Source organism: Mesitornis unicolor, unplaced genomic scaffold (assembly GCF_000695765.1).
Source record: "Mesitornis unicolor isolate BGI_N332 unplaced genomic scaffold, ASM69576v1 scaffold44388, whole genome shotgun sequence".
Lineage (NCBI taxonomy): Eukaryota > Metazoa > Chordata > Aves > Mesitornithiformes > Mesitornithidae > Mesitornis > Mesitornis unicolor.
Window position 1 is genome coordinate 6369 of NW_010203379.1, and position 11643 is coordinate 18011.

Genomic DNA, 11643 nt, shown 5'->3' on the forward strand with positions numbered 1-11643 from the left:
ACCAGCAGAGGACCTGCCAACTGGGAAAGGACAAGAGCACAAGCATAGACAGTAAGCTGCTCTCCCATACCCAGACTGATAAATAAAATGTTACGTAAAGGTGCTGGACAAGAATTGACCAAGTAACAAAATCTCTGTGGCCTCTGCAATATGTACTTCGTGCCAGGTTGTGCAAAGGATAGACTGCACCTTTGCTACACAGTTGTGGTGATCAAAATATGACATTATTTGCAGTACTGCCAGAAGTTCCAGTGTGTAACTAGCTAGCATGGTTATACTGATAGTTTTAACAGCTATATAAAGTCAGTCACCCACTTAAAAAAAACAACCAAACAACAAACAAACATAAGGACTTGTATTTGCAGACAATTCCTTTATCCAGTTAGTTCTTCAGACTTGTCCCACTTCTGCTATTTGTGACTAGGCCAACTTTTCTGTCCTAAGGTTATTAAGACAGACTTCAACTGTTAAAGTAACTTCCTTTTTGCTCACTAAGAGTAACTAAAGAAAAATCCAAAAAAACCACAACAGCAGGTTTTTATCTTACACTCCTGGAATACTACAGTTTCTTACAGGAGCGTTCATTCAGAAGAAACTGTCTGTAATACTTGTAACAAAAGGCTGCAACTCTTGGACATGGAGAGATGGTTGAAACTAGGTCATCTGAATATAATTTGAGTGCTATAACCCAATCATTGAATAAAATTAACGCTTGGGGATAGAGAGCAGTTCTCCTTAGAACACCCCATTTCTCCTCTTCAGAAGATCAGAGGTACAATGGTTTGTTTTATTGCAATACTGGTTAGCCAAATCCAATCCTTCCCATTCAGATATGATTTTAAGAACCAGAGGTTTTATGGTTTACCGCCAAATTTGGCAGACAATTTACTGATGAGATTCATGACCTTGGGATTGTTCTGGTACTTGGACATATTTGCTGGGTTCTGGACAACATCTTGGAATGCCGCCATGACTTCTGGATCCTGCAGGACAAAAAGCAAAAAAATAGGACATTTACAAAACAAGTCCACAAAAGTTAGTGGTTATGTGGTTCCAACACCAATCTTGTCTTGCTCAGCTTTTCACATGACAAGACTAGATTAGTTTTGGGCAAGAGATTGCTAAAGAGGACTCAATGATACTGTTTGTGCTCTTAATGCTGCATCAGTAAGCATGAGTCAATACTGAACTTTTTACAGTAATAGCAAAATGTATGGGAAAGGGGATAAAGGTTCTTTTTCCCCAAATCAGGAGCCATCAAACACAGCCACACCTACTGGATTATTTCTATTCAGATATCCTCAGATGCATTTTGAAGGAGGCAGGAGCTTTATGTGGGTGGTACATGTGACAGGATAACCCTCCTCTGAGCAATAGCTGCCACTCATCCCTTTCATCCTTTTTCCTTCTAGCAGCAGAAACTTTTTTCTGCTGGACTGTGAGCAGATGATGTGACAACGTTTGGCTTTAAAAAATGGACCTAATTCTCAGTTATTCCCCACCTCCTCTGAGAAATCACAATTGGAAGAGCACCTTATTATCTCTCACACTACTGTGTTGCAGTTGAGAAATACATTCACATATACATTGAAGTCAGTGGACAAAAAAAAAAGTCTTTTCTCCATCTAGTATGAGAAGCATTAATACTTTTTCCTGTACTTCTAGTATATTTTTGGCTTCAATTGAACTAGAATTTGTTTTATGCATTTTACATGTGAATGTTTGAACCATGGCCTGTAATAAATCTGTATACACTGATTTTACATCTCAGCCTGGAAAAACGTTTCCATTATAAGCAACTTCTGCAAAGATTCAAATTTTCTTTAATAAAGCTAAAGTGCAAGCAGTTTACTATGCCCAATACAAATCAGCTGCATCAGCTGTAATTTCAGCTGCTGTTCTTTCTTGCACATTTAAATAGTTTCACTTAAATCCTCCCTAGACTTCTAGTTCACTGCTACCACAGATGCATTCTTTGGAAACCATCAAAAACCAACTGGTGTTATCAGAGCTGTCTGTGCTACACCACCATCATCCCATATCTATTCTAACATCATTGTCAGACAAAAGCTGTTTAACAAGTCTGACCTAAAATTGCATTTGGTACTTGTGGACTCCACTGAAATCACCTATATGGTTCAGTCATGTTTTATACTTGTTGGGAACCAAAGTCAAGTCTTATCTTTTGTTAGAAGGATTTAAAAGTGTTTTGTCTCCCTCCCAAAAGGGAATCTGCAAAGTCTATGAAAAGTAGGATGCTGAAGTTCAGAAATTAGACACTAGATCTATTTTCTCCTCTTTACAGGATTCCTATGCAAAGAAAAGAAAGACGGCTTTCACAAGCTCAAACTTCCTTAATTTCTGGTTTCAAAATAGGGCATTAACTATATAGATCACGTCATGTTGTTAAATCTGTATTTTCACCTTTGTATTAATCTGGAACAAAAGGGTGAATAAGCACAGTCACTAGTTTGTGTCAAGAATTACCTAAATGATTGTTAAATATCCAATTTCATGCTATGTGCTTTATGGGCCTATAAATTCAAAGCAAGTAAATTATTCTGTACTTGTGCAACTTCCTGGAAGCCTTCAACCTTATACTGTGCTCATAAAAATGTTTAGCACATCCAAGGTTCTACACTGATCACCAACATTATCAGAATAAAGTTTAAGATTGAGGGTATCAACATTTCCATAGGGAAATATTTAGTACATAAGGAGGAATAGGAATCACTGTATAAATGGCATTAGTGAAATATTCAGTTTTCTAATGCTCCAGTCTTTATTTGCAGAAGGATGAAAACACTTAAGGAAAAAGTTATCACTATTCTTTTTTTCCATCTTACACATTTTGGTGGAATTCTGGGCCTAACATATGATTGCATGTCAAATAAGGAATCCATAGGTTCATCTTACACATCACTCCTTTGGAAAAGAACTTACATTTGACCCATGGCAGCTCTTCAAAACACAAATGCCATGCCCAGAAAAAGCAGTTGTACATGCAAGATAAGGAAGTACTACAGAAGTCTCCAGCCAGCCAAAACAGTAAAATGAGAAATACACACACAAAAATTTCAGCTAGTTATTCTGGAGACTAAAAAGCTTAGGGGCAAAGGAGCTAGAATAACATGCATTGGTAGTCATTGCAAAAGGTCACAAGTATTAAGAAGCTATGAAAAGAAACGCAACAGAAGTTTTGCCACTTTGAGTCTTTTGTGCGTAAGACTAATATCAGCCAACACTAAAAAAAAAGAAAAAAGGTAATATCCTGAAAATAAACCATCAGGTAATGAAACCAGAAATCTTCATCAAGAAACAAGTTCTAATGCTAGTTTGCAGAGATTCTCATCTTTATGCCAATAATGAGCAAAACCTTACGTAAAAACATCTATAGGCAACCATATCTGGCTCTTTGATTGCTGTTACAGATGACAAGCTGAAGCTGACAGCGTAATCGGTTTAATCGAGCTCATGTTCAGGCACACACAGTACGGTTTACTGAGATGTTAACAGACTCAGACATATTTCAGTGTTAGCTCATGGAGAATAGTCTCAAAGACGATGAGACAATAGTCACTAAGCCTAAAGAGACTGAGAAGGCCTTCACTCGCAGAATACTCCAGTTTCAGCAGTAACTCTTCACCATGAAAAGCCTCTACATACTGTCAGTTAAAACAGTATCTTAAGACTAGCCATTTGGGAGAGACTTCAATGATTCAGTATCTTCAGACTTCTTCGTAACACCTCAGGTAACCTAAGTAACAACTGCCAGTTACCATTATCCATCAAGACATTACATAGCTGCACTGAGCAGAAGCCAAGCAGTAGGAAAACTACTCTCTTTTTTAACACCAGAGCTTGCGCTACCAATTCAGAGAGGACCAGAACACAGTCAGTTGGACATTTTAAGAAAAGGCACCAGTGCAGACACAGGCAAAATGTTGAGTAAGTCTTATCTAGATGTAAAGTTTGTACAAAGAGGTCAGCAAGAGCCGCAAGGCTTTGCTGACAGGTTCTGCATGTTAAAGCCTGTCTGCGTTATCGGAAAACACTGTCAACACACATTCTTGTAACAGAGTCCTACACTATGTTGGGGTATATATACTCAGCATGCAATGGAGTCTTCTTAAAGGCATGTGGCAAGCGCTTAATACCTGGCTGCACCTCAAAGCACTGTTTTCAGTAACTCAAACTCCTGTATTACAGCATAAATTAGCTAGGTAATAAATACAACTGCAATTCATGAGCTTTTTTTGAATGGTTTGCATGCAAGTCAACATTGCTGACTGTGGCAGCCTAAGTAAGGTGCATTTCCAAACACCAGCAAACGTTAAGGGAACCCATGAACTTTTGCATGGAAAGCGATTCCTTTTTTTTGTGATTTCAGGGCATACCAAGTAAGGGCCCCTTATGATGCTTTTATTTAGATGGAGATCATAGCTGTTCAATGAGCTGAGAACAGCACGCAACTCTGATTTAACCACAGCAATCCACAGAAAAAGTAACAAGGCACTTTTATACTCAATCATACTAGTATGCAAAAGTAATTATATAAACTCAGACTTTTTCCTAGCCTACCTGCCCCTAAAACTGGTATTGTAAGATATATTCCATTTTATCTGCTGGAATACTTTCCTTTTGTAAAAGCAGTCATGATATTGAGCAATTAATTAATTGAGCAATTAGTCAAGTCCACTGGGGAAGTAAGCTTCCTGAACATGAACTTAGAAAATGCAGAACTATTCTGATACTACTTTGCTCTGGCAAAAATCAAACACTTAATGCCCTAAGAGTAAGGTAATTCTCATCTCAGTATTATTGTTATATAGTGCTGCAACAATATTAGCAATCACTTTTTGTTTGTGCATAATTATCTCACCACAATGTGTGTGCATTCAAAAAAGGAGCAAGTGAATTATACTGTGTGGTAAATAACCATTCAAGAGACTCAAAGGAGATGAGGAACTTACTTAGCACATACTTTTGCCTATCGTAGGCAAGTATGGGGTGGGGGAGCATCTTTAATTATGCTCCCATATTTGAAAAATAGTTAATGTTGATTCCAGACATTCTAGTGCCACACACACAAGGAGAGAATTTCACAACAGAAGCAAGCAAGCATTCCATTGCTGTCCAGAAGGTCACATCTTTCTTCCTTCCCTTAGGTGCTGTTCTTCCCTCACTCAGAATGTTTAGTTTAGATTTTACAAACACTCACCTGCACAGCCACAAGGACTTCAGGATCACTGAGAATCTCATTGAGACCTGGCATGCCTCCAGGCATAGCCCCAGGAAATCCACCTGAAAACCCAAGACAATAAAAATGCATGAGGGAAAACATTTAATTGATTTATACTGGAGGCTCACTGAGAGAGACCAAGACTTATTTCCTTTGCCACACCTCTAGGCTACAGCTGGTCCACTGAATGGAAAGGAGGGTCTTCACCTTCTCTTTCTGTGAAGACCTAAGTCTTATTTCATCCATGCTTTTAATCCAATTGGATAGAAGACTTGTGGTGAGCGTCAGGTTCCAGCACCTTGTACACAAATGCAGTTATGTCTCAAACCCAGAACATGAGGTGTTTGAATGCCTGAGGTAAACAATTCAGGCCAAAAGCAGATCAGTATTACTGCGTCCCAGGCACAGTCCACGTTTTGTGGGAAATTTGTTTGCAAAAATTGTACCACTGAATTTAAAAAAAGAAATAAATCCCTGAAGCAAAATGCTCCAGGTTTTGTTTTTGAATCCTTAATCAGCAGCTACTCCAGCTGTGCTGTGCAGGGTAGATATGGTCTCTACTTGGCTCCCCAGACAAGCTGATACAGTTGGAGCATGCACACAGCCTACCTCAACTACACTCAACCTATCTGAATCTTCAAGAGCTTTAGTACATACTCTTGTTTCTCCCTAATTTACTGTACCCAAAAATAACACGGAAAACTCAATTTTCGTGGAACTATTCAAGGACAGATTTTCTATAAGGTAAAATGCACTAATCTCTTTGAGAAACTATTCTGTTCAACATTACCTTGTAACTAGCACATATTTCCCTAATATTCAATCCAAATTTTCAACTGTAGAACTATTGTTCTTAAGCAGAATGGGTCAAAGGCAACCTGGGTAATTTAAAAAACATTTTAATACTAGTCTTTCAGCACATATTATTAAGCAAATACTGCACCTTTGTTTTCTCAATCCTAAATCCTTTCGTTCCATTATCCATCATTACTGATTTCAGTTTTCCTCTCTGCTTGCTAGCCAGCATCAATTCTCCTTAAGAAAAAGAACCTCATCACTCTTCCACTAGTGCTCAAATTGATATTTATAGCCAAATTGCAAAGTTTATAATTTTTTTTTCCTCTGTCTTGAGAGCAAATGCTATAAAAACTGTGGTCATAATACTCCACATGGAAACAACAGTCACCTCCACCTCAAGTATTGGTGCTTAAAAATTAAATACCTGGGAAGCCACCTGGGAAACCACCAAACTGAGCTCCTCCTGCCTGTCGTCTTGCTTCTTCCTCCTGCAGATGAAAACACATCATTCCTCACAAAGCAATGGAGCTGCAGCCTGTTTTCTACTGCTCAATTGGTTTTAGGAGGAAAAAAAATAGCTGAGACTGTTTCGGGCAGGCACTCTATAGCAATAAACAAAACACTTCACTATGTACAAAACCAGTGACAATACATAGTGATGTCTACTCTTACTTTAGGATGTTTTTGCAGGTAAGTTACGCAGAGTATGTTTTTGCTGAATATGAAGTGTATGATTTGTTTTAGCTTCTCAACGTACATTTTTAGAACTAACTCCCGCCCCCAAGATATAAAATATATCAGTAAAATATGAAGAAAAAGCAACCAAACTGTGTCAGGAAGTGAGGAAGAGAAGCAAAGTATTATCCTGAATTTAAAACCTCCCACTTCAGGAGACACAAGTACTTCAAGTTAAAACTACTCTGGTACAGCCAAACAATAACTGACTTGAAGTACAGGATTAGTAGATTCCAGAGCCCGTTTTTGTCATAAGCAATAAAAGCAGATGCAGTACAATGCCCTCTTCTCCAGATTTCATTATTGGTCAAGTAACCAAGAGAGAAACCGACTGTCTAAAAACTAATTTTAAGACTTAAAATAAAAGTAATCCTTCTCTAAAATTCATTGTAAAATAAATATGACACCCTCCAAATTCATAAGAAGTATTCACCCTTTGTGCTCTCTCATGCTCCTCTCGTGCCTAAAAAACCATTCTTTCCTTTATTTCCTTCTCTTCACGCTTCCGCTCATATTTTCGGCGATGTTCTGCAATTTTCTGAGCCTGTTACAATTGAATACCAAGATTTCATAGACATCTCCAGCATATTACACAATGTATTTCAATACAAAATACATGTAAGCATAACCATCTGCTTTTGCTGGTTCTAGAGAGCAAGATGTGACTTCCCATCCTAAAAGCCCCTTTGTTTCATGAGCTCTCTGCTACTTGCTCACTATGGCCATCAGCCCCATGTTTCTTCTTACAAGAGGGCAGCTGTGCAGTCTCTACCTCCTCCCAGTCTTGCCACTTAAAAAAGTGCAATGCAACGCCTGCAATCTGTGGTCTGTCAACCACCTTAACGGAATATGCAAAACAGATAAAAGAGAAAGCCTGCCATCAACAGTCTTACTTTTTTTTAACTCAAAAGTTCTTCTTTAGAAGAATGCTGGGGTCAATTACTTGACAAAAGCTGAAAACCAGTCTTGCAGAGATTATGCTGCCCTCATGGGGTAGACAAATGAAAGTACAAATCACAGCAAAGAATGCTTCCTTTGTAATATGTGGTTAGAATGAAACTTTGATCAATACAGAAACATTCTGGAGAAAAAAAATCCATTATCACAGTGTTCTCTTGCTCTTCTGAATGTTTCAGCCTAGATTCTAACATGTCTGGTGAACTTCAACTACTTCAGGTTCTTAAGATTTTTTAAAAAGGAACATATTTCATAGTTCAGCTATATGCCCAGTCCCAGAGACTCAATTTCTCAACACATAGCCATAAACAGCTGTGATTGAGTTTATAAATACTCCTGTCTTCAGTTTGACGTGTCAGACAACACAGGAACACATTCCCACAAGACAATGCATATTCAAAGAATCTGAAGGCAGCAATGTCACTCAAAGAAATAAGAAGGGAATCTCCATTATGCCTCCCCACTTACTCTTGGTTGCACCTCCTTCAGCATGGCACTCGCATCTTCATCATAATCCAGTTTACAAGCTAACGCAAGATCATGAGCAGCCTCCTCCCAGTGACCTAGGAGTCTGCAATTCAGAAGACACCAACATTCAGAAGGAAAAAGCAAACTAACTCCTATAGTTCTTCAAAATATTTACAACCATGCGACACTCAGTATTTTTACCTGCAGCTATATGGACTTACAGTTTAAAAATCATGGTGTTTTCTGTAACCTGCACGCTATGATGCCATTAGAGGATACTTGCTTGTGTCATACCCTTACAATAGTAACATTTGCTTCAAATAAAAAGTAAGGAAAAATCACTCTATCAGCTACTGTCATGGTTTGCTACAAACAAGAAGGGTCTAACAGGGAGAAGATACCCTATCTAAACATGTGAAGTACACTTATAAAAATACTCTGCACCACTAGGCACGTGTGCAGTGTAAAACTACACATTCAGTGTCCCATACAAGTCTCCACCACTACTACCTCAAGCTTAAGTTGACCCTCTTTACTCAGTGCTCAAACATCCTAGGCTAACTGGATGCACCATGTCTTAGCTGAAGAGGTCTTACAAGCTACTGTGCACACTTTCTAACTATTCATTTATACAAACTCTTGATAATCAAAAAATTAAGCAAATTATGGTCTTTCTAAAGGGTGAAAGCACTTCTGCTTACATGCAGAGGTGTTAATCCAAACCATGCTCCAGGCTTCTCACTCTTAGGCGCCATGCCGTTTATTAAAACTGTTTTCATTAACAAACTATTGTCTGAACACAGTTTAAAATGCCCCCCCCCGTCTTTTTTTTTTTAAAGTTTTATTAGCATTTACTCCTTCGACTTCTATAGAGACCCTAAGAAGTATCACCTGATTTTTTTATCTATAGTTGGGAAGAATGCACATTGGCCTAATGTCATTTTAAATCATTACACTGTTTGATTAATACCTCTCTTGAGTTGCAACAAATGGTTCCCTTAATAACTAGGCAGTTTAGTTTACTATTTGAAAGAGCTCTACGATCTAATGGAATAAGAGCAGCAGAGAAATGTTTAAGGTTAGTAAATAAAAATTTGAACTAAGTGAAAACAAAAGACGGCCAAAGAAATAAATCCCACAGTCCTAGAATTCATAATCTTTAGCAAATGATTACTCAAAGCACCAATAAACTATTAGAAGGTATGTTTAAGAGATAAAAAGACAGTGCCAGGACTATTTATAAATTGTCATCAATAAATCACCACCATTCTTTCTTTTCTGTAAGCCACACATTCAGCACAATGGTTTCCTGGCTCATGGCTACTGCTCTCAGGTACAAGACAGACAGTTCACAGACACAAAGAAGGAGAGAACGCATAAACAAAACTGTCCCCCCCAGTAAGAAGAGTATCAACTACAGGTGCAGTTCATTACCTATGTGCTTTCCCCCTCCATTTGTAGGTCTGTGCCGAGTCAGGATTAATCTTGATGGCCCTGTCACAATCTCTAATGGCAGCATTTGGCTTCTGTAGTTTCACAAAAACACTGTGGGAACACGAACATTTATGGTACATATTGAAATACCAAGTTACTAACTTAAGCTGGAAATAATTTTGGATGACTAACAGACAACCTAGTGAGATAATACATTTGAAGAGCTGAGCTCAAAAAGATTTCATAGCGATAATGAAATCACTGAAATTTGTACAGATGAATCATTGGCAAGAAGCGAAATCATTCATTGTTCAAACTCAAGCCTTGCCAGCAAGAATGACTTTAGTGCACAAGGAAAGGATACATAACAGCAAGGGGCAGTTCAATTCCTTGGCATTCAGAGTCTACAGCTAATGGCAACTTGTAACAAAAATGAACAAAACAATACTATGCATGCCATATTACATAGTCTTTAAAACAGTAAGACAAAGCATGAATTATCATACAGGCTACAAGGATTGATGGCTACAAACATCAGGAACTACAGAAGGAGATAGGAGAGGAGTCATCAAAATTAAAGAGTCAAAACAAAACACAACCCAGGAAGTAGCCCCAATTCCTTATCAGTTAAGTGCAAATTTTACAATACACAAGCATATCAGAATCACTAGCAGAGCAGTCCTTTAGGAGGTTCAGGCATTTCACATTAAAAAAAATCTCTGGAGGAAACACTAAAAAGTATTCCTGAATTGACACAAGTAACATTCGATACTCCAAGTTAACACTTCTGCCATTTTACATCTACTTGAAAACAATTTATCAACAGAGTGCCTGTGAGTAACTTCACGATTAAGGCTTGATTAAGCAAGCACAAAGTCACACCTTCTCTTCTAGAAACAAATGGCTGGACAATGAGTCAGGAAACCGTCTCAAAGCTACCAATGAGAGATGTTCCAGTGCTGCTGGCTGCACAAACCCTATCGTCTTCCAAGCACACAACCCCTGCAGAACCAAAACCACCAGAGGTGGATTACTCACAGCACTTGATCAGCACTGCTGTTACACTGCAGGTTTTATAACATCCTAATATACTGTTTGCTTATTTATACAATAGACAGAACCGAGCTAACTTCTGAACTTCTCCCAACATTTAATTTTTCATTGCTTATCCCAGTCCTAAGAAGATATGGCACTATGAGAGGTTTTAAAACTATTACTATGATGGCAACAACAACAGTAGTATATTACAGTACAGAAGTAGTATTACATGGTAAAACTTTGATATGGAAAGGAAAAAACAGCAGAGCACATACCAGTGACGATGTACTAGAATGGAACAGTTAGAAGATACTAATCACAGGAAAGTCATCAAAAGATGAACATTTCTTTGAACTATACCTTGCTATGGAAAAGATCCACCAAGCTCTCAAATTATCCATGGTTAGTGGGTTGTTTTTTTTAATTAAAAACCCAAAACAAAACTGTAGGAACTTCTACTTCTGCAACCCATACTTGCCTTCACTGAGAATCAGGAAGTTAAATGCGTTTGCGCACTATGAAGTTAGGGCTATCACACATCAAATCCAACAATGTCCCCAATGCAGTCTGGTAGATGTAATTAGCAGTAAGGTGGGTATTGAACAGGTTAAGAAATTTGTGCATCCTGTTTGAAAGTAGACTTGTTTTTGTTCAACAGTCCTACTTCACAGTGAACAAATTCATTTGGCAGGTACAACTGGGAGAGAATTCACATGATCCACAATTCACTTTGTATCTAAGCAGGACATTATTTCAATCATCAACTTAATACCAGAATAAACTTCAGGTTTTACAGATGTTTGTTATCCAGCATTATTCTAACTCAACATACCAAAACCCCTATTACCACAACACATTTTGTAACATCATTCTGTTACTTACTTTATTATCAAAATTCTTTATATGGCTGCCTCAGCACATCTGGTTAATCACATACAAGAGGAAATGCATGAAGTGTACTTTTCTCTTTC

General features: G+C 38.1%; 1 protein-coding gene across 1 annotated transcript in view; it reads right to left on the bottom strand.

Annotated features, from left to right (window-relative positions):
• Positions 1-778: 778 nt before the first annotated feature.
• ST13 (suppression of tumorigenicity 13 (colon carcinoma) (Hsp70 interacting protein)) overlaps positions 779-11643 on the bottom strand; it is a 13782-nt gene continuing 2917 nt past the window's right edge. Inside the window, 6 exon segments of the mRNA XM_010190689.1 lie at positions 779-983; positions 5222-5304; positions 6465-6528; positions 7209-7319; positions 8201-8303; positions 9635-9745. Of these exon segments, the coding sequence (XP_010188991.1) occupies positions 855-983; positions 5222-5304; positions 6465-6528; positions 7209-7319; positions 8201-8303; positions 9635-9745 (601 nt within the window). The 3' untranslated portion in view covers positions 779-854.